This window comes from Oncorhynchus nerka, linkage group LG21 (genome assembly GCF_034236695.1).
Source record: "Oncorhynchus nerka isolate Pitt River linkage group LG21, Oner_Uvic_2.0, whole genome shotgun sequence".
NCBI classification, from domain to species: domain Eukaryota; kingdom Metazoa; phylum Chordata; class Actinopteri; order Salmoniformes; family Salmonidae; genus Oncorhynchus; species Oncorhynchus nerka.
Genome location: NC_088416.1, coordinates 29,250,970 through 29,274,142, shown reverse-complemented (window position 1 = coordinate 29,274,142; position 23,173 = coordinate 29,250,970). Strand labels below are relative to the sequence as shown.

At 44.2% G+C, this 23,173-nt stretch overlaps 1 protein-coding gene across 1 annotated transcript; it reads right to left on the bottom strand.

Annotated features, from left to right (window-relative positions):
- Window positions 1-1,544: 1,544 nt before the first annotated feature.
- On the bottom strand, window positions 1,545-19,296 carry LOC115104271 (zinc finger CCCH domain-containing protein 7B-like). Its single transcript, XM_029625632.2, has 23 exons — window positions 19,098-19,296; window positions 18,770-18,837; window positions 18,581-18,617; window positions 18,092-18,289; window positions 17,485-17,643; window positions 16,982-17,062; window positions 16,692-16,745; window positions 16,195-16,237; window positions 15,853-16,049; window positions 15,356-15,764; window positions 15,146-15,207; window positions 14,856-14,964; window positions 14,011-14,169; window positions 13,633-13,835; window positions 12,922-13,022; window positions 12,643-12,824; window positions 12,248-12,324; window positions 11,961-12,127; window positions 11,198-11,303; window positions 10,848-10,956; window positions 8,359-8,492; window positions 7,976-8,145; window positions 1,545-5,212 (listed from the first exon to the last, which is right to left on the bottom strand). The coding sequence occupies exons 2-23, from the start codon at window positions 18,826-18,828 to the stop codon at window positions 5,032-5,034; spliced, it is 2,997 nt and encodes a 998-aa protein (XP_029481492.2). The 5' UTR covers window positions 18,829-18,837; window positions 19,098-19,296; the 3' UTR covers window positions 1,545-5,031.
- Window positions 19,297-23,173: the final 3,877 nt, after the last annotated feature.

Below are 23,173 nucleotides of genomic sequence, written 5' to 3'. Positions count from 1 at the left end.
TTATCAATACATTTGCAAACATTTCTAAAAACATGTTTTCACTTTGTCACTATGGGGGTATTGTGTGTAGATGTGTGAGACATTTATTTCTTTAATCCATTTTGAATTCAGGCTGTAACACTAAATGTGGAATAAGTCAAGGGGTATGAATACAAGGCACTGTTTTCCACTCTGTGCTAGCAAAACAGTCCTGTAGTTAAGAATTTGCTTCATCGGACCACTTCTGAATTGAGCGTGTCACTGGTACTTGCTGTTAGATTTATGGAAAGAACAAGCTATTTGTAAACACAGAGAGCAAAATGATTACGAGATGGTCACTGTGAATCACCAATGGCATGCCAAATTCATGTGGCACAAAACACTGATGCCTGGGATGAGAGCTCTGATCTGTAGACTGTTTGTGAGTATGTAAGCAAGTCTGATATGAACTCTATCATGGGAGCATGCAAATGAATGTCATTTTGAACACCATACACTGTGAAAGAATGAAAGATTTTATTCTGGATTTTCTATTTTCTTTGATATTGAATACAGCATTGTTGAGGAAGAGCTTGCAAGTGAACATGTGTATGTGAAACCTATCACTTCATAATATGCAAAGTGATATTTGCTGGCAGCAAGTGTGTTACAGTATCAAAATATCCAAAGCAGTTTGTCAAGACATGAAAATGTAATGTTTGTTTTGTGAAATAGTACATTGACAAGTTTGATAACAAACCCAGGCAGCCAGTAACTAAAGTGTAAGTAATTGAAGATGTTGCACATGCTGCAAAGTTTATATTTCAATGACATTGCATCAGTCCATTCAGCTAGCAACACAAGGAAGTTGCAGGACGCTATTGAAATTTGACTGTCAAAACATTATGAACGTATGAATGTAGCTAACGTCACTGGTATGAAGTTACCCTCTATCTAGATAAATGTGTCTATCCGTCACAAATGTGTTGAAGAGAATAGCAAGGGTATAACAAATTCACACCGATTTCTATTACCGGTGTCAATGGAAACTCATCAGGGCTTTGACTTCAGGAACAAAACTTAAATTGCTTTGTCTGATATACACTTTGCAAGAACTTCTAATCATGTCACGAGGATGCAATGTGCGGGCAAGTTACTGAGTTCAGTATGCATGCCTACTAGCATTATGAATATAGAACGTACTCTGTGAAAGACCAACGATACTAATCGTTCAATTTATCCAGAGTTTCAGTTTGCTGTATAGGCTGTCAATCATACCCATCAGCCAATTACAAGTTGGGAGCCTGTGTTTTCGACCACAAAGGTGCGAAACCCCCCATCTCATCACGCACTCGCAAGCAATCGGGACACTAAACAGCACATAATGAAGATCTGAAGGTGGAAATCATTTACCCTCCGCTTGAACCTCAATGACTTGAACCACACTAACTAGAACACAGATTTTTACACAATATATATATAAAGTGTCCTTTGATAACAGAACGTAGTCAGTGTTATAGTTGTCTAATAAATTAGAATAAGTAACAAAATAATTGTCAACAGTAAAAAAAAGGATCATGGATCTATTACCTCTCAAAAATAGTTTTATTTAACATGTCAGATTTGGTCAATAGCTCAAACAATTCATTTTTGTTTTCTCAGGTTCCATGATGTTGGAAATTAAATGCACAAACACTGCAGTCTCTAACCATCTGTTCAATCAGTATGGCAGCTACAATAAAATATAGTGTGGTCACAAGAGCAGTGTGAATAGTGTTTGACAAGGGTGCACTTTCATTTTGATGGCTTTGAGAGGGGGCACTTCAGTTTCAATAACTGTTTCCAGCCAGCAAGGATTAAACTGCCTGAAAAAAAGTATTTGACAAACCACATAGGCAGATATATTGTGGTGCAGTCAGTTCAATGACATAGATGGATGTGATGAAGGTCAATGTGATTCACTCCTCGATTATAATTATTTAATCCAGGACAAAACCTATGGCAGTTTCCCAAACTTGGTCCTCGGGACCCTAAGAGGTGCACGTTTTGGTTTTTGCCCTAGCACTACACAGCTGATTCAAATAATCAGCTAATCATCCAGCTTTGATCATTGTAATCAGCTGTGTAGTGTCAGGGCAAAAACCAAAACGTTCAGAGATTGGAAAAAACTGGCCTATGGCAAATCAACAGGATCCAGCTCACTGACTTTGTTTGCAGGGTAGAAAACATACCACTCTATAGATTATAGTTATAGCCATAATAATTGTAATTGAAATAATAGTATTTAGTAACAAACTTAAACCTTCCATTTGGTTCATTCCGAGAGTATCCATTACCTCTCTATACTAGCTAAAGCTGGTATTAAACACACTTCCCATGTGCAAAGCTTATGAACTAACACAATTACCAGTGATGTATACAGAACTTTTCAATATTTCAAGAGAACCCCCCCCCAAAAAGTGTGCATGTTAACCCCTCACCCAGCCTGGTCTCATAGACTAGACGTAACATAGTAAACGTATATCTGGGACACTCAAATTAGTATGTTACGTTTGGTATGGTTACATAAAACAGATGGTTACTTAAGACAAAAACTAAAGTAAGGTGGATGGGTTGGCGTATAACATGAATGTCTAGCATCATGGACAACTTCAGCAACTTCTGAACTACTTTTTAGCTACTTAGCCTACCTCCTAAACTCTAACCCCGAGCCTAGCTAACAGACACCTAGCTAGAATTTGTAACATACCATACGTTTTGCTAATTCGTAACATATTGTACAGGTGATGGAAATCCCCAAATGAACACATACCATACGAAACGTAACATATCATACTAAATGACGTGTCTCGGATTTACATACAGAATAAGACAAAATGCTCTGAGACTAGGTATGCTTCACTGCCTCTTTCAGCTTTTAGGGCTAAATGCTCTCATCTGCACAACTCTGAATTATGTATTCTTCTCTCTCCTTATTTAGAATTACAGTCTTAGCTTTTAGGCCACCGCCCTTGCAAAACAGGAATGACACACCCAGAAGCATACTCTGAACCCAACAATACAAAGTATGATTTGGTCAAAAATAACTAAGGTATAGAAATCAATATGATATTTTACTAGGTTTAACTACCATGTTATTACTTATTGTTTGCCAACATTGATATAATGTATTAATGTGCAGGACTATACATGTGGAGATACATTTATTGACATCTTCAAATTTACTGGGCAGATACTCATGGTGTGCTGAAGAAAAGATTGAGTCTATACGCTAGATAGGAACTACTACTACAGGCACATTTGAGGAACTTCCAATCTCTCTTGTATTGGATATTAAATTATGGGTCAATTATATACCCACAGGTTAGGCCTTAGTTAGCATCCTCAATCTATTTAGCCAGTAGTAGTGGTAGACGTGGTAGAGTCCGACCGCTAATTGTAGACACCCTCCTCTTGGCCGCAAAGACAAATGTTTTAATTTTTGTTTGTCATGAGGCGGAGAGAAAATGTTACTGTTTTAAAGCTAGTTTCCTGCAATTCCACACATTTTATCATCGGGTGAGAGAAAATTAAGTCGAAGTCTCTTTTTTTTTGAAGGAGTGTGGCAGTCCCATTCCTTTTGTAATGTTTGCTTTATTGAAGAGAGTACAATGTGAAAGACAGGGAAGATGGGGTGATTCAAAGGGCAGTGGGCCGGTTTCAAACCCACGCCAACTCCGGCATATACGCGTGCCGCTGGACCACACAGAAAATCTGCAGTTTTAAAGCAAATTTTCTGAAATTCTACACATTTTGCCATGGCTTACCGTACATGTTCTTATGCTATTGGAGTGAATTCAAATCAAATTCCATAAAATGTTTTGAATTTGAGAATTGAATCTTATTTAAGATATATAGCTTCATTATATATTTTCTACATACTTTATATCTGATTTAGTTGTTTATGTTTACACTGAAAATGTTTAACCAGCCCGAAAATGTTGAATCATATTTTTTGGAGCAGTGGCAACAATATAGGAGAAACACTGTCCGGTGAGTGCAATTAGCTCCAATTGAGTGTCCTTTTCTCAATATTAGGAGTTGAGAAATAAAGTTGACATCATTAGAAATAAGATATTATCCTCTTTTATATTGTATGTCTAATTTAAAAATTAATTGAAACTTGCTGCTAGCAATATTGATAAAAACATTGAAATAAAATAATATTTTTATATTTCCATGAACACCCTGCAGTACCCCTGTATTAGTGTGATCATATTCTGTAACGTTTTGTCTGTCTACAATGGCAGCAGCAAATTTTTTTAAGATGCAATATGCAGAAATCACTCACCGTTTCCTGGTTGCTAAACTTCTAATACTTTGCCTAATTTAAGTTGGTGACAAAGCAAGCAATGTAGAGAATCATTGTACCATCTAAATTGTTGTGAAATATCTTTCCAATAACCAAAAATATAGTATTTTCAGCTGTTTGAAGCTGGTGTACAAAAACAAAAGAATCAAAAATTAAACTTAAGAACATTAAGCATAGAAATAGGACACATAGAACAGATCTTTCAATGAGAATGACCACATAGAAACTAACATTTCTATGTGAATTTTCTCAGGTCACCCAAAAAGTTAAACATTGCATCTTTAAATTGGCATAAGACACATTAATAAAGTGAAAGTGAATAACGTTTGCCTTCCAGCAAAATCGGTTTTCATTTGATGGAAGAACAGTTGTGAAAGTTTGAGGGTTGTACAGAACAGAAGCATAAATTAATTCTTAATATCCCCCAAAAAGACATATATAGATTAAACAGACTATTAATAGAGATATTTGGTCAGTACTGTTTTGTTAAATGGCAGTGCTAAATTACTTTTTCCCCCACTCAATTCGGACCCAAGATCTCATTTGCTAAGCCCTTTTGAAAATATTGGACAAATAAGGCACTTGCAGTCCTAACCAGCTCAAACAGGTATAAACTGTATTAACTGTTAACTAATAAAGAAAATACACCCCAGGGTTTTCAACAAAACAGATGACTGCTGTCTATTTACAGGTGCAAGTGTCTCACATAGGGGACAGGGGCTTCAGTCCTGCAAGAGAAAGTTGTACTTCCCAAAGTCAAACTCGTCTGGCCTGATGAGCATGTCTTTACGGGCCTTGGCCAGCTTCCGCCGCAGGAATTCTCGCCTCTCCTGCCATTCCACCAGCTCCTCAACACTGTGGGCGTAGTCACAGCTCACCCCCTCAGGACAGCCACTCTCCAGCCTGTCAATCACATTGATCTATATTATACATATGTGAATCACTGTACACCGATAAAATCTTACAGGAACAAATAGGATAAGGGTGTGGTAAGTGAACCCTGCCATACCAAGTGAACCCTGCCATATCCCAGGTGTTTTAACCTCCCCACGTCTACCTTTGACTCATTCCTCTCTGCCTCCTTCTTTCCACTCCTCTCCTCTTTTGACCTCTCCCTCTCACCTTCCCCCCCTACTCACAAGGCAGGCAATACGCTCGACCTCATCTTTACTAGATGCTGTTCTTCCACTAACCTCATTGCAACTCCCCTCCAAGTCTCCGACCACTACCTTGTATCCTTTTCCCTCTCGCTCTCATCCAACACTTCCCACACTGCCCCTACTCGGATGGTATCGCGCCGTCCCAACCTTCGCTCTCTCTCCCCCGCTACTCTCTCCTCTTCCATCCTATCATCTCTTCCCTCTGCTCAAACCTTCTCCAACCTATCTCCTGATTCTGCCTCCTCAACCCTCCTCTCCTCCCTTTCTGCATCCTTTGACTCTCTATGTCCCCTATCCTCCAGGCCGGCTCGGTCCTCCCCTCCCGCTCCGTGGCTCGACGACTCATTGCGAGCTCACAGAACAGGGCTCCGGGCAGCCGAGCGGAAATGGAGGAAAACTCGCCTCCCTGCAGACCTGGCATCCTTTCACTCCCTCCTCTCTACATTTTCCTCTTCTGTCGCTGCTGCTAAAGCCACTTTCTACCACTCTAAATTCCAAGCATCTGCCTCTAACCCTAGGAAGCTCTTTGCCACCTTCTCCTCCCTCCTGAATCCTCCTCCCCCCCTCCTCCCTCTCTGCAGATGACTTCATCAACCATTTTGAAAAGAAGGTCGACGACATCCGATCCTTGTTTGCTAAGTCAAACGACACCGCTGGTTCTGCTCACACTGCCCTACCCTGTGCTCTAACCTCTTTCTCCCCTCTCTCTCCAGATGAAATCTCGCGTCTTGTGACGGCCGGCCGCCCAACAACCTGCCCGCTTGACCCTATCCCCTCCTCTCTTCTCCAGACCATTTCCGGAGACCTTCTCCCTTACCTCACCTCGCTCATCAACTCATCCCTGACCGCTGGCTACGTCCCTTCCGTCTTCAAGAGAGCGAGAGTTGCACCCCTTCTGAAAAACCTACACTCGATCCCTCCGATGTCAACAACTACAGACCAGTATCCCTTCTTTCTTTTCTCTCCAAAACTCTTGAACGTGCCGTCCTTGGCCAGCTCTCCCGCTATCTCTCTCAGAATGACCTTCTTGACCCAAATCAGTCAGGTTTCAAGACTAGTCATTCAACTGAGACTGCTCTTCTCTGTATCACGGAGGCGCTCCGCACTGCTAAAGCTAACTCTCTCCTCTGCTCTCATCCTTCTAGACCTATCGGCTGCCTTCGATACTGTGAACCATCAGATCCTCCTCTCCACCCTCTCCGAGTTGGGCATCTCCGGCGCGGCCCACGCTTGATTGCGTCCTACCTGACAGGTCGCTCCTATCAGGTGGCGTGGCGAGAATCCGTCTCCTCACCACGTGCTCTCACCACTGGTGTCCCCCAGGGCTCTGTTCTAGGCCCTCTCCTATTCTCGCTATACACCAAGTCACTTGGCTCTGTCATAACCTCACATGGTCTCTCCTATCATTGCTATGCAGACGACACACAGTTAATCTTCTCCTTTCCCCTTCTGATGACCAGGTGGCGAATCGCATCTCTGCATGTCTGGCAGACATATCAGTGTGGATGACGGATCACCACCTCAAGCTGAACCTCGGCAAGACGGAGCTGCTCTTCCTCCCGGGAAGGACTGCCCGTTCCATGATCTCGCCATCACGGTTGACAACTCCACTGTGTCCTCCTCCCAGAGCGCTAAGAACCTTGGCGTGATCCTGGACAACACCCTGTCGTTCTCAACTAACATCAAGGCGGTGGCCCGTTCCTGTAGGTTCATGCTCTACAACATCCGCAGAGTACGACCCTGCCTCACACAGGAAGCGGCGCAGGTCCTAATCCAGGCACTTGTCATCTCCCGTCTGGATTACTGCAACTTGCTGTTGGCTGGGCTCCCTGCCTGTGCCATTAAACCCCTACAACTCATCCAGAACGCCGCAGCCCGTCTGGTGTTCAACCTTCCCAAGTTCTCTCACGTCACCCCGCTCCTCCGCTCTCTCCACTGGCTTCCAGTTGAAGCTCGCATCCGCTACAAGACCATGGTGCTTGCCTACGGAGCTGTGAGGGGAACGGCACCTCAGTACCTCCAGGCTCTGATCAGGCCCTACACCCAAACAAGGGCACTGCGTTCATCCACCTCTGGCCTGCTCGCCTCCCTACCACTGAGGAAGTACAGTTCCCGCTCAGCCCAGTCAAAACTGTTCGCTGCTCTGGCCCCCCAATGGTGGAACAAACTCCCTCACGACGCCAGGACAGCGGAGTCAATCACCACCTTCCGGAGACACCTGAAACCCCACCTCTTTAAGGAATACCTAGGATAGGATAAAGTAATCCTTCTCACCCCCCCCTTAAAAGATTTAGATGCACTATTGTAAAGTGGCTGCTCCACTGGATGTCATAAGGTGAATGCACCAATTTGTAAGTCGCTCTGGATAAGAGCGTCTGCTAAATGACTTAAATGTAAATGTAAATGTAAATGTTTTCTGTGTGCATATACAGAGCACCTCTTGATGGGTAATGAGAAAGGGACTACAGTATTGAGACCCAGTACTGTGACTCTGGGCGAGTGTTACCTGGGACAAAGGGCGAGACGGAGTCCGGGGAAGCGGTATGTCCAGGTGAGGCTCTCGTCCTCTCCCTCGCAGCTGAATACACGGTCCTTGTGTTTCTCTGAGGAGATGTGCTGCTGCCACTGGCGCTCGCTGTTACTATGCCTCCCACACAGACGACAGTGGAAGCCGCTCTAGAATACACACGCACAGTAAAACTGTTTTCATAGTACGTTACGCATTCATACACACTGACATACGCACACATTGCATGAAGATGCATGCACACTATCAAAATGCAGTCCTTCTTGATAGTGGTAGATAGCTTTTACAAATGAGAAAGGTGAATGTATTGTTTGCGTTCTACATCCAACAAACAGGTTTTGTGAGTAAGTGTCTTTACTCACCATTGGCTCGGCATAGTCGGTTGGCATGACAATTTGCTTCTCCTCTACGGGTTGGGTGATCAGGGTGTCATCCGGCGGATGGTTTTGATTCGTCATTGTAAGCCACATGTCGTACATCTGCTGCATATCCTTCACTTCAGGAACAGGTTCAAAGAGGAACGTAAGTAACAATATTAATGTGTATACATTGATGTATACGCTGCCTCGATGAGCGTGTTTATTAGCGAGTGCATCGGAGATGTCGTACCCACTGTGACTATTAAAACCTTTCCCGACCAGAAACCGTGGATTGATGCTAGCATTCGCACAAAACTGAAAGCGGGAACCACCTCTTTTAATCATGGCAAGGACACTGGAAACATGACCGAATACAAACAGTGCAGCTATTCCCTCCACAAAGCAATCACACAAGCAAAGCATCAGTATAGAGGCAAAGTATAGTCGCAATTCAACAGCTCAAACACAAGACGTATGTGGCAGGGTCTACAGTCAATCCCGGGTTACAAAAAGAAAACCAGCCCCGTTGCGAAGATCTTCGTCGTTCTCCCAGACAAATTAAACAACTTCTTTGCTCGCTTTGAGGACAATACAGTGCCACTGACACGGCTCGCTACCAAAGCCTGCGGCTCTCCTTTTCCGTGGCCAATGTGAGTAAAACATTTTAAACTTGTTAACCCTCGCAAGGCTGCCGGCCCAGACGGCATCCATCAGAGCATGCGCAGACCAGCTGGCTGGTGTGTTTACGGACATTTTCAATCAATTCCCATCACAGTCTGCTGTCCCCACATGCTTAAAGATGGCCACCATTGTTCCTGTTCCCAAGAAAGCTAAAGTAACTGAACTAAATTACTATCGCCCCATTGCACTCACTTCTGTCATCATGAAGTGCTTTGAGAGACTAGTCAAGGATCATATCACCTCCACCCTACCTGATACCCTAGACCCACTCAAATTTGCTTACCGCCCCAATAGGTCCACTGACGATGCAATCGCCATCACACTGCCCTATCCTATCTGGACAAGAAGAATACCTATGTAAGAATGCTGTTCATTGACTACAGCTCAGCATTTAACACCATAGTACCCTCCAAACTCATCAAGCTTGAGACCCTGGGTCTCGACCCCGCCCTGTGCAACTGGGTCCTGGACTTCCTGACGGGCCGCCCCCAGGTGGTGAAGGTAGGAAATAACATCTCCATCGCGCTGATCCTCAACACTGGGGCCCCACAAGGGTGCGTTCTCAGCCCTCTCCTGTACTCCCTGTTCCATAACTGCGTGGCCATGCACGCATCCAACTCATTCATCAAGTTTGCAGACGACACTACAGTGGTAGGCTTGATAACCAACAATGAAGAGACGGCCTACAGGGAGGAGGTGAGGGACTTCAGGAAACAGCAGAGGGAGCACCCCCTTATCCACCTCGACGTGACAGTAGTGGAGAAGGTGGGAAGTTTTAAGTTCCTCAGCGTACACATCACAGACAAACTGAAATGGTCCACCCACACAGACAGCGTGGTGAAGAAGGCGCAACAGCGCCTCTTCAACATCAGGAGGCTGAAGAAATTTGGTTTGTCATCTAAAACACTCACAAACTTTTACAGTCTAGTTCCGACTGCATTGTCGGAACTAGAAGCACAAGCATTTCACTACACTCGCATTAACATCTGCTAACCATGTGTATGTGACAAATAAATTTGATTTGAGATGCACAATCGAGAGCATCCTGTCTGGCTGTATCACCACCTGGTACGGCAACTGCTCCACTCTCAACTGCAAGGCTCCCCAGAGGGTAGTGAGGTCTGCTAAACGCCGGGGGCAAACTACCTGCCCTCCAGGACACCTATAGCACCCGATGTCACAGGAAGGCCAAAAAGATCATCAAGGACAACAACCACCCGAGCCACTGCCTGTTCACCCCGCTATCATCCAGAAGGGGAGGTCAGTACATGTGCATCAAAGCAGGGACTGAGAGACAGAAGCTGTTTTTCAATCTCAAGGCCATCAGACTGTTAAACAGCTATCACTAACAGAGGCTGCTGCCAACATACAGACTCAAATCTCTAGCCACTTTAATAAATGGACTTAAAGGTATCACTAATCACTTTAATATTTACATATCCTACATTACTCATCTCATATGTATATACTATATTCTATACCATCTACTGCATCTTGCCTATGGCGCACTGCCATCACATTTATATGTATATATTCTATTCATCCCTTTACATTTGTGTGTATAAGGTAATTGTTGTGAATTTGTTAGATTACTTGTTAGATATTACTGCATTGTCGGAACTCGAGGCACAAGCATTTTGCTAACCTCGCATTAACATCTGCTAACCATGTGTATGTGACCAATAAAATTTGATGTGTACTGGTGGGTATAATAGGCATCTGAGCCAATCCTGCTCATAGATCAAAGTAAACAAAGGCGATAATGTGGAACAAAAGGTTTAGTGGATAATGAAAATATAGTGTAAACTTACAGCCATTGTTCTTCATATAAGTCCATACTTGCTTCTCCTCTTCACTGTGGGCAAAGGCACAGTTCCCAATGTAGTGGCACTTCTTCTGCTTCACCACATGGGCACATATCTGAGGGGGACACGTTATGCCGTTACGCACAGACTGCGAGGATGTTTGTGGAAACAAGTTTGCACAGTGTCAATGATTAAGTATTAAATTCAACTGACCAATATATACCGTTACCCATGAGCACACTAACATAATAGTTCATTATAAGTTAAACAGACGCAATGATAATATGCTTGGTTGAGTCTATCAAAAATCATTTCTAGCAGATCGTGCATGAGAAGTAGCAGGGGGCAGCACACACGTCATACTGCTGGGGGTAGGTCTTGGCTAAAGGCAACGTCCGCACCATCACCCACTTCTTTCCCTCGAAGAACTTCACCAACAGCACCCGACGCTCCTTCGACCAACTACAGGGAGAGAGATGTAAGAGTTATGGTGGACTTTCCAGAAAGATACCATCCTAAATTACATAGGGCTGTGCTGTAAACGCTCCATACACCTTGGTTTGTGTCCCCGAGATGAACAGTCTCTATTGTCATTCAAAAAACCAAACACATATCTCAGACTACACATCTAATATACAATGGCCATACATTGACCAGTGCTCCCACACATTGGCTAACTGGGCTTACTGCATTGTGTCCCGCCACCCACCAACCCCTCTTTTACGCTACTGCTACTCTCTGTTCATCATGTATGCATAGTCACTTTAACCATATCTACATGTACATACTACCTCAATCAGCCTGACTAACTGGTGTCTGTATGTAGCCTCGCCTACTTTTATAGCCTCGCTACTGTGTATAGCCTGTCTTTTTACTGTTGTTTTATTTCTTTACTTACCTATTGTTCACCTAATACCTTTTTTGCACTATTGGTTAGAGCCTGTAAGTAAGCATTTCAATGTAAGGTCAACACCGGTTGTATTCAGCGCACGTGACAAATAAACTTTGATTTGATAGACAATAGTGAATAACAGTGGTCAGTCATATAGAATTGTTGCATACTACAGTGAAGCATTGGTCTCCATCTGGCTAGGGATGCTAGGTAGAGTGCAGCCTCACCTGTGCCTGGCCTTGGCTGCACAGTACTTAAGCGCTTTGTCCGGCTCGCTGACCAGCCCGTCCCTCCAGCACTGACCACAAACAAACTTCCTCTTCAGGTTCAAGCAATAGCCTCCTCCCCCACCTCCACCACTTGAGGATGAAGATGGTGGTGGCATGTACACCGGCTTATAGTCAACAAGTCACAGGGACAAAAACAGAGAGGCAAAAGGTAGAGAATCAGACAAACTACACAGGAGCCGTTGTCTCACCATATTATGAGATGTGGCATAGCAGGGATATTATACCTTGGGTTTGTGCGTGATCTGCTCCTGTTTATGCCAGTGTCGCTTGGATTCCTGAACAATTTCTTCATGAGTGATGCCTAAAGAACAGGCACATACACAGAAAAGTGATGCCTAGTTGAACCTAGGCATCACTTTTTACAGACCGTATTTACAAACAGTGTTTATCAACTATGACAAGTCTGAACGGCATTGTCTACTGACACCTACTGGACTTTGTTGAAATTTTCCTGACTTTTAGTATAGAAATGAACATTTACAAATAAAGATGTTTTATTGTAGATCGGCCTCTACATTTAAAAATGTTTTCACATTTATTAGACAGGAATAAATATGTCTCTCTGTGTCTGAGACCAAGTACAATGTTCATGAGTGTGTGTGCATCAATCTGACTGTACCAGAGTCTTGCTGCAGCCTCCAGCACTTGAGCTCTATGACAGAGTGGGCAAAGGAGCAGCTGTCCTCTCGCTGGCAGCCGTAGCGCTGGGCATGGCGGCACACGTCCAACTGGCACTGGGTGTACAGCGGGCGGATCTTAGTGTAGTGCACGCTGCTGGACCTCACCGCATGCACCAGGCACCTGCAGGGCAGAGGGGGGGAAGAGTGAGGGTTTGTGTGTGTGTGTGTGTGTGTGTGTGTGTGTGTGTGTGTGTGTGAGGGGAGCAAATGTGACTCACTTGTTTTTGTCGAATGGGTGTCGGGCGCAGGGGTTGGAGCAGGTGGATGGCACCTCCTTACTGTGCTTACTGATGATCCTGGGCTTACTGTCATAGCACTCCTGAGGAGAGAGAAGGGGGGGGGGGGTGAGGGGGAAAGTTGAGGTAAACAGAGACAACAAGTAGGGGGGAGCATTGTTTTAGAGGTCTGCGCGGGACAGATTTTTTCCATCCCATTTTTATTGCACCTCATCTCACGTTGGTTGAGCGCCTCCACTTCTTTCCATTATCAATATGTATTTATACACTGTAGTAAGCTACAGTCTAATCATATTTAAGTTAACTGCCACGTGATTCTCCGCCCATGTAGGCAGCCAACTTTATTTCAATGAGACCACACATACTAGGCACACTTGAACTCTCACTCCCAACTAGGAGAGGAGAGATATGCTACTGAAGTTGAAGCAGTGTGTGAATAATGCGAAAATTGTGCTTTTAGCATACAAAGCAGAAAGACGACCATTTCCAAATAATCTGCGGGAAAACAAAAATATTTTAATCCCAAAGTCGTCTGTCTGACTGCACGCTCCCCGCCCGCAGCATGAAAAATGACGACCGCTCTGCAGCGATCTCTGTCGGGACTCGCAGCCCTCTACCATGTTTCACTGGTAAAGCTTGGACATATGGAGGTGTGTCTGTGTAAGGGTACACGTGTGTGTGTGTGTGTCCTACCTCACAGAGGTACATGAACATGCCGTTGTGGAGCTGCAGCAGGCATGTGATGCTGAGCCTGTCATTGTTGGGGCTCTGCGGGTCAAACAACAGCTCTCTGTTCAGGGCTCCTTTCCTCTCCAGGGTCCACACATCTACCTCCTCCTGGCAGTAGGCAAACGTACAGCCCTCCCTATACTTACACTTCTGAGTCTCCAGCACCTCTGCACAGAGGGAAGGAACTTAGATTACAACATATACAAACTCAGACCAACGCTAACCTTTAGGACCCTTTTTCCACAGATTAAAACAACTGGGTAATTTGACCTATGACACACAGACATTATCTTAATCTAAACAGAGCCTCTTTCCCACACCAGTGACTGTTGTTTTCCGTACCTTTGCAGAGCACAAACGGCCCAGTAAAATTGTGCGTGGGGCGGGGTCGCACCCTGTTCCAGACAGGGTGCTCTGCAGCCCTGATCCTGCACAGAAGAATGTCCCGCTTACAACGGTGGGCCAATTCTGCCTGGTGCTGGTAGTCCAGGACCCCTGGACCTGAGAGACAGAGAAAGGGAGGGAGGAGAGAGGGATATACGGGTAAAGGTGTAAAGAGGGGGAGAGAGACAGAGAAAGGGGTAGTTAAGGGGGGACATAATAATAGACAGGTGAACCTTAGCTATGATGCCTTGAAACTGTCAGTCCTATTAGTTAGAAGTAGGGGGCCTCCCGAGTGATGCAGCGGTCTAAGGCACTGCATCGCAGTGCTAGAGGCTTCACTACAGACCTAGGTTCGATCCCAGGCTGTGTGGCAGCCGGCCGCAACCGGAAGACCCATGTGGCGGCGCACAATTGGCCCAGCATCGTCTAGGTTAGGAGATGTTTTGGCTGGTCAGGATTTCCTTGTCCCATTGCGCTCTAGCAACTCCTTGAGGCGGGCCGGGCGCATGCACGCTGACTTTGGTCGCCAGCTGAGGTGTTTCCTCCGCCACATTGGTGCGGTTGGCTTCCGGGTTAAGCTAACAGTGAGTCAAAAAGCAGCATGGCTTGGCGGGATTGTGTTTGGGAGGATGCATGGTTCTCGACCTTCGCCTCTCTTGAGTCCGTACGGGACTGGGACAAGACTAACTACCAATTGGGGAGAAAAGGTACACAACAAAAAAATGTTTTTTTAAATTACATTAAGAAGTAAACTGGGGGAGGGACACTAGCTGAGAGCGAGTTTATCATGTTCACTACTGTACCTATCCAGCTGTAGCACGTGGCACAGGCCTGCATGAAGTCATGGGTGGCTGCTAGGGGGTTCTTGGTCAGCTGAGAAAGCTTGGAGGAGACCTGGCCATTCTTTACCACCTACATCGCCATGGTAATAGAAATTCATTTAGGTTAATATGTCAAGGTAAAACTAGCATGACGCTGTAAACGACAAAGTTCTATGTGACCTAAACGTTGCATAATAAATGTTTTAATTTAAATGTACACAATGTACGGGAGGGAGTCTAACAAATTCTGCTGACAGAAATAAATGGCTTACTGTGTGGTTGGACTTCTTGGGCGAACGTGTTGCAGAGAGAACATTGTGGGAGATTCTTGCACCTTAAGTGTGTGAGAACAAAAAAACAGAACAATCAATTATAACACCTACATTAGGTTCATACCTTCCTTGGTTAAATATTAAAAGAAAAATGAACCATGTATACATTGCTATAAGCTAACAAGACATTACCACCCTCAATCGACTCACCAGGCAGGTTGAACTCAGAGAGGGAGTCCAGCCCCCCTCCCCCCACCACCACTGGTTTGGCTGCTATTGCACCCCCAAGTGGGTAGAAACTGTCAAGGGCATCTAAGGCATCAAGTGAATAGAGTGCTGTTGTGGGAGCCGGGGCATCCCCACCACCAAGGCCTGAAAGGGTGTCCAGGTTGTTTAAAGTATCTAGAGAGTCTAGTGCATCAAGGCCATCTAAAGATTTCAGAGCACCCAGGGCATCCCCCCCACCCATGCCTGGGAATGTGTCCAGAGAGTTGAGCTGGCTGATGGCTGAGTTGAAGAAGGCTGGGGGGAGCCGGGGCGAGGGGGCGGGCAGGCGTGAGGGAAATGGAACACAAGCGGAGCTGGGGAGGATGATGGGAAAGGCACGTTGGGGGGGAATCTGAATGAGAACGAGAGAATGAGAAGTTGCATTGACAGATTCAGGGAAGCTATATCAGAATACTATGTCGACCAGTAGACAAACTCACACAGTCTAGCAGGCTGTCTAGATCGTCTCCCATCAGCTCACTGTCACCCAGGTTCTCCGACTCAGGCACAGAGATGGGCAGCCGCCGGGGGCCTTGGACAGGGCTACCCAGAAGTTTGGAGTAGACCAGAGGACCAGAGGGAGAGGATTCATCACTAACTGGGATAGCGGCGGATAGAGGCTTGCAGGAGATACCAACTGAAAGACAGGGAGAGGGAACAGGTGAGATTAATTTTCTGGAAGTTATTCAATTGTTATTACTACTTTTGACAAATCTTCTTCGATAGTCTTTACATTACAATGAGATAGGTAATTCAAAATTTCTGGTCAGGAGAATTACTACCTGATGAGATGTCACTTAAGGAATCCAGACCACTGCCATACATCTTGAGGTGAAAAGAGAAAGACAACAGCTTCTGTTTAAGTGACAATAAATCAACAGGTAAACCAAAGTACATTCCACATCTATGCAACTTTTTGGGCAGCCCAACTAAATTCACATAGAAATGTGGTTATAGATGTATCATTCTACTTGAAAACAAGTCTAAAAGGCGATAGATATTTTCTATGTGCTCCCTTCTATGCTTCCTATTCTTATGTTTTGTTTTTGTGTCTATACTTTTGCTTTTGTACACCAGCTTCAAACAGCTGAAAAATATATTTTTGGTTATGGAAAATATATTTCAGAGCGGTTTAGATGGTACAATGATTCTCTAAACTATACTAGCTTATAATTACCTTATAATTAGGCAAACTATTAGTTTCAGCAACTATGAAATGGCGGAGCGATTTCTGCATAGTGCAACCTTAAAGTGTAATGGTGAAAGTTGTTGCACTTGCCTCTCCTGCAAAATGAGCTGAGTTCCCATGACTTTTCTCAGATTTGGCCGACTCCTGCAAAGGAAACAAATACTAACTCCATAAAGAGGCAACCTAATGAAAATGTCAAACTTAATGACTTCAATTGTTATGAATCCAAATTGAGATTTAAACCAGGGCATAAGCAGCTCATGGCAGATTTGATCAGAGAATGGCAGATTGAGAACAATTGAATCCAAGCCACTTATCATGGAAGGTAATTTGCCATGCTGTTTGAATCTAGACCTTCTGCTTTGGAAACGGATTCTCACCTGTGTGCTAATGTAGGCTTTGCGTATCTTCAGGCCCAGTTTGTTAGCTAACTCCTGTGCCAACTCATACACATGTTTGTCCTATGAAGAGTACAAGATAACATATATATATTTTTTAAACATTTAAATGCGCTTTTTATTAAATTAATTTCACGAACACTTATTCTGAGTTACATGATACTGCAAAAGTACGGTGTGAGGTCTCCCCCTCGCCGCATCGTCTTCTCACATTCTTTTGAAAAACATCAAAGGTATTCGAAGGAGAGAAGGAAATGTGGAAACAAATCCACTTGTATGAAATTAAACTCTCCTTCTCCACTAGCGGATCATCATGAGGAATCCAAAATTACATATGTCAAGTGGTAAAAAGAAATGTTGCTAGTTGTGCTAGACATTTTATAGATAAAAACAATATACTACTTAACCTTTTAAAGGTGTGCATGCTTTTCTACTTCCAAGAAATCAGCCTCTGATGTGAAGGGGTCATTCATAATGTTACTCACGTTAGGCGTAGTGAGCAGGCAGCCCGTGCTGCAGTTGTAGGCCTCTCTGAAGCGGCCCAGCTCCCGCAGGCATAGAGCCTTCCTGTAGAGTGCCCTGCAACTGTCTTTGCACAGCGCCAGCGCACTGTCACAGTCCTGCACACCCTGCTCATACCCCCCCTGAGAGAGATGGAGAGAAAGAGATGACAGGTAACGTGTGGGTTCTGCCACAGAGTGAAAGACTAAGGCCATACAGTGGTTAATACAGGCTAATGAGAATGGGGTAATGATAGATGATACAGGCTCTGTAACTTCAAGGGGATGTTGAGGAAGTGTCTGACTGTTGGCAACATTTCAATGATGAGGCTGAAACACATGTTGCACATGATGCAATAGAACAATGTGATGCAACAACACGAAATACTGAAATAGAGAGATTGCAATGGGTATTCACCATTGGTTCAATATTTACCCACTACAGCACATTTGCTTCCAACACAATTGCTATTAAATATTATATGTAAAAGATGACTTCATACCTTTTGTATACAGAATTGTGAACCTCATTCAGTCATCCATATTGTGGATCAAAGATGCATAATCCTGGTGACACACCACTCTGACTCACCATGCTGTGGTAGGCTGCTGCCCTGTTGAAATACAGACTCTCCAGCAGGGCGGAGGGAATTTCTAGAGACTCAGCCTGGGCATAGTGGGCCACGTTAACACCCTCACTGAAGTCCTTTATGGCCTGCTGCCACTCACCCTCCCTGAACATTGCATTCCCCTCATCCAGCAAGTTACACACCAACTGGGTCAGAAACCCCTGGAGGGACATTCAGGGAAGAGGAGAGGAATATGGCATGGGCGTGAGATAAAGACAGTACACAGGAAAAGCCACAAAGGACATGGATGTGTCTAATCAGTATTATGGCTGGTTTTGGTACTTTTTTCCCATGGCAATAATGGACCAAATGCGAAATGGAGAACATCTCTGAAAAGGGCAAGCTGCATGACTGTGAGCAGACAACATGTTCTTTGGAACAGTATAGGGGGTGTAGACATGCCTAGACTAAGGTCAAGAGAGAAGACAGTCATCGCATTCATTAATCCCTACCTTATAGCCTTCAGGCTTTGGATAAGGCAAAGAAGACCTAAGACACAGAGGAAAAGATAACCTATCAATACAAGTGAACTAGTTCCGTATGGCCGTTTGAGGGTATAGGATGAATGACAAGTAAGAGAGCAACTGGCTACAATTTAGTTGAAAAATTGTGGGAATTGCAGGGGAATGTTTATTTCGCACTGTATGAATCCCAGGGCGTTCTGAATGCCCTCCTGGCGCTTTTGACGGTCCATGTCCATCTCTGCACACTGTAAAAAGAGAAAGGCCCATATCAACATAATTTTGACGTCTACTATCGAATTAACGTTACCTAGCCAGAATAAATAAACTAGGTTCAAGAGCTCGTGCAAAGTATACAGCAACGAGAAAATACTTGGCCAGTTTAGCCAAATATATATTTTTTGTTTAGCTAACGTTAAATAGTTAACCATGTCTCAAGTTATCTAGCTTTCATGCTAGCTAGCTAGCTAACGTTAGCTGGGCATGATTCGAGGAAGTTACAACCCACCTGGTGATAAAACACATAAATCGACGTTAACTGCTGTGGACAGCCGAAAATCTCGCCACAGAGAATTTAGAGCTGTACAGCAACCAGCCATCCAGTGCAATTCTTTGCAATGGTATTTTTTTCGTGGACAGTTTACATGTGAGTTTCACTTCCAATTCCTCAGCTGAACAATGAACACACACTCCCTCCCTAGCTTGTTTTTGAGTTGCTTGGCTCCCACAAGGTCCTAGTGAGATTATTTCAAGGGTAGGGTGCTCTGAATAAAATGTTTCTTGTTTAGACATGTCATAAGGGAGTTATCAATTATACACGAAATTAAAATGTTTGCATTTTTATTTTATTTGAGAAATTAATCTAGCTCGGATAGCTTCCACTTTTTTGTGTGTTGATTCTCTCTGCAATTCTAGCGCAAAGGCCGGCGGATGGCGATATTGAGTAGTTTCATCTCGTTTTGCCTCTTAAAGCGAGACATTTGTATTATTTCTAGCGCAATACCGGCAAAGATCAAAGCCATTTTTATTGGTCACATACACATGGTTAGCAGATGTTAATGTGAGTGTAGCGCAATGCTTGTGCTTCTAGTTCCGACAGTGCAGTAGCATCTAACAAGTAATCTAACAAATTCACAACGACTACGTTATACACACAAATGTAAAGGGATGAATAAGAATATGTACATATAAATATGTGGATGAGTGATGGCTGTGCGGCATAGGCGAGATGCAGTAGATGGTACAGAATACAGTATATACATATGAGATGAGTAATGTAGACATTATTAAAATTGCATTATTTAAAGTGACCTTTATTAAAGTGGCCAGAGACTTGAGTCTGTATGTTGGCAGCAGCCACTCTATGTTAGTGATGGCTGTTTAACAGTCTGATGGCCTTGAGATAGAAGCTGTTTTTCAGTCTCTCGTTCCCAGCTTTGATGCACCTGTACTGACCTCGCCTTCTGGATGATAGCGGGGTGAATAAGCAGTGGCTCGGGTGGTTGTTGTCCTTGATGATCTTTTTGGCCTTCCTGTGACATTGGGTGCTGTAGGTGTCCTGGGAGGGCAGATAGTTTGCCCCTGGTGATGCATTGTGCAGACCGCACTACCCTCTGGAGAGCCTTGCGGTTGTGGGCGGAGCAGTTGCCATACCAGGCGGTGATACAGCCTAATAGGATGCTCTCGATTGTGCATCTGTAAAAGTTTGTGAGTGTTTTAGGTGACAAGCCAAATTTCTTCAGCCTCCTGAGGTTGAAGAGGTGCTGCTGCTGTTGCGCCTTCTTCACAACGCTGTCTGTGTGGGTGGACCATTTCAGTTTGTCAGTGATGTGTATGCCGAGGAACTTAAAACCTTCTCCACTACTGTCCCGTCGATGTGGATGGGGGGATGCTCCCTCTGTTGTTTCCTGAAGTCCACGATCATCTCCTTTGTTTTATTGATGTTGAGTGTGAGGTTATTTTACTGACACCACACTCTGAGGGCCCTCACCGCCTCCCTGTAGGCCATCTTGTCGTTGTTGGTAATCAAGAATACCATTGTAGTGTCGTATTGAGTTGGAAGCGTGTATGGCCACACAGTCATGGGTGAACAGGGAGTACAGTAGAGGGCTGAGAACGCACCCTTGTGGAGCCCCAGTGTTGAGGATCAGCAGGGTGGAGATGTTGTGTCCTACCCTCACCACCTGGGGGCGGCTCGTCAGGAAGTCCAGGACCCAGTTGCACAGGGCGGGGTCGAGGCCCAGGGTCTCAAGCTTAATGGCGAGTTTGGAGGGTACTATGGTGTTAAATGCTGAGCTGTAGTCAATGAACAGCATTCTTACATAGGTATTCCTCTTGTCCAGATGGAATGGGGCAGTGTGCAGTGTGATGACGATTGCGTCGTCTGTGGACCTATTGGGGCGGTAAGCAAATTGAAGTTTTATGGAAGACACATTTAAAAACGTTCTACCCAATGACATCATCAAAGTTAAAAACATTTACATTTAAAAAAACTATAGCTAGATTTCCATCCAATTGGCGACACATTTTAATGCAAATATTTTAAAATCTACATTAAAGAAAATATGTATTTTTTTCTCCCACCAATGGTGTTTCCACCAAACTGACTTTTGCGGATAAAAATCAAAAAAAATTTACGTACGTTTTCATGTACAGAATAAAAATCTAAAGTTAAATGTGTTTCCATCGCATTCTCAACTCTACCAATAGTTTCGTCGATTAAATAGCAAATGTGGCTACTCTGATCTCCACACATGCGCACTAACCAACAGCTCACAGATAGTGTGGTTAGGTTAGTTTACATGATACGATTTGTATGGATAAGCGCAAAAATAAGACCCTTGATATTTATTTATCTCAGTCAGTTAGAAAAGCTAAGGCTAGCTTTTTCAAAAAGAAATTTGCATCCTGTAGTTCCAAAAAGTTTTGGAACACTGTAAAGTCCATGGAGAATAAGAGCACCTCCTCCCAGCTGCCCACTGCACTGAGGCTAGGAAACACTGTCACCACCGATAAATCACTACGGTAATCGATCATTTCAATAAGCATCTTTCTACGGCTGGCATTGCTTTCCACCTGGCTACCCCTGCCCCGGCCAACAGCTCAGCACCATCTGTAGCAACTTGCCCAAGCCCCCCCCCTCCCCTCCTGAAAGAGTTGCAAAATCTGGATCCCTACATATCATCTGGGCTAGACAATCTGGACCCTCTCTTTCTAAAATTATCAGCCAAAATTGTTGCAACCCCTATTACTAGCCTGTTCAACCTCTCTTTCGTGTCATCTGAAATCCCCAAAGATTGGAAAGCTGCTGCGGTCATCCCCTTCTTAAAAGGGAGAGACACTCAAGACCCAAACTGTTATAGACCTATATCCATCCTGGCCTGCCTTTCTGATATAAGAATTTGAATGTTTAAAGGTAATGACTAAAGTATTCCACCCAAAACTGTATAACTGTGTGAAATGTGTTAGAATCATATGAATATAATCTGAGGATGTGTGTAGCTCTGTTAGAATTCTAGAACTAGGGCATTATATTATTTTTAAGATATGCAAGCAGGGTGCAGCTGTAAAACAGATAACAGAAATCCATTAGAGGTTTTCAAACCAAGGTGCCCCATTCGGGGGGGGAGAAGTGAAAGACTTGAAGAATGTGACAAGATTGATAGTTCTTTCTCTATTCTGTGGTAGGTGGAAAAATACTGTTTGTTAGAACAAGGCCTAAGATAAGGATTTGTGTGTGTATAAAAGACTGTCTCTGCTTTTGAGGGGCAGAGCGCTCTCTGAATAAAGTGCTGATCCTTTTTATGCTGGACTTTGTCTGTATATTAAAACTTAGAGCTTTACAAGCTCTAAGATACAGATGGAGTATAAAATTGTTCAGTTAGAACATTGAGATAGAAATTCTCGTGACACATTCTAAAATCTTCGAAAGCCAAATTAACAAACAGATCAACAACCATTTTGAATCCTACCCTACCTTCACCTCTATGCAAGCTGGTTTCCGAGTTGGTCATGGGTGCACCTCAGCCACGCTCAAGGACCCAAACAATATCATAACCGCCATCGATAAAAGACAGTACTGTGCAGCCGTCTTCATCGACCTGGCTTTTGACTCTGTCAATCACCGCATTCTTATCGGCAGACTCATTAGCCTTGGTTTCTCAAATGACTGCCTCGCCTGGTTCACCAACTACTTCTCAGACAGAGTTCAGTGTGTCAAATCGGAGAGCCTGTTGTCCTGACCTCTGGCAGTCTCTATGGGGGTGCCACAGGGTTAAAATCTCGGGCCAACTCTCTTCTCTGTATATATCAATGATGTCGCTCTTGCTGCTGGTGATTTTCTGATCTACCTCTATGCAGATGACACCATTCTGTATACTTCTGGCCCTATGGACACTTTTAACAAACCTCCAGACGAGCCTCAATGCCATACAACAACCCTTCCGTCGCCTTCAACTGCTCTTAAATGCAAGTCAAACTAAATGCATGCTCTTCAACCAATCGCTGCCCACACCTGCCCGCCCGTCCATCATCACTACTCTGGACGGTTCTGACTTAGAATATGTGGACAACTACAAATACCTA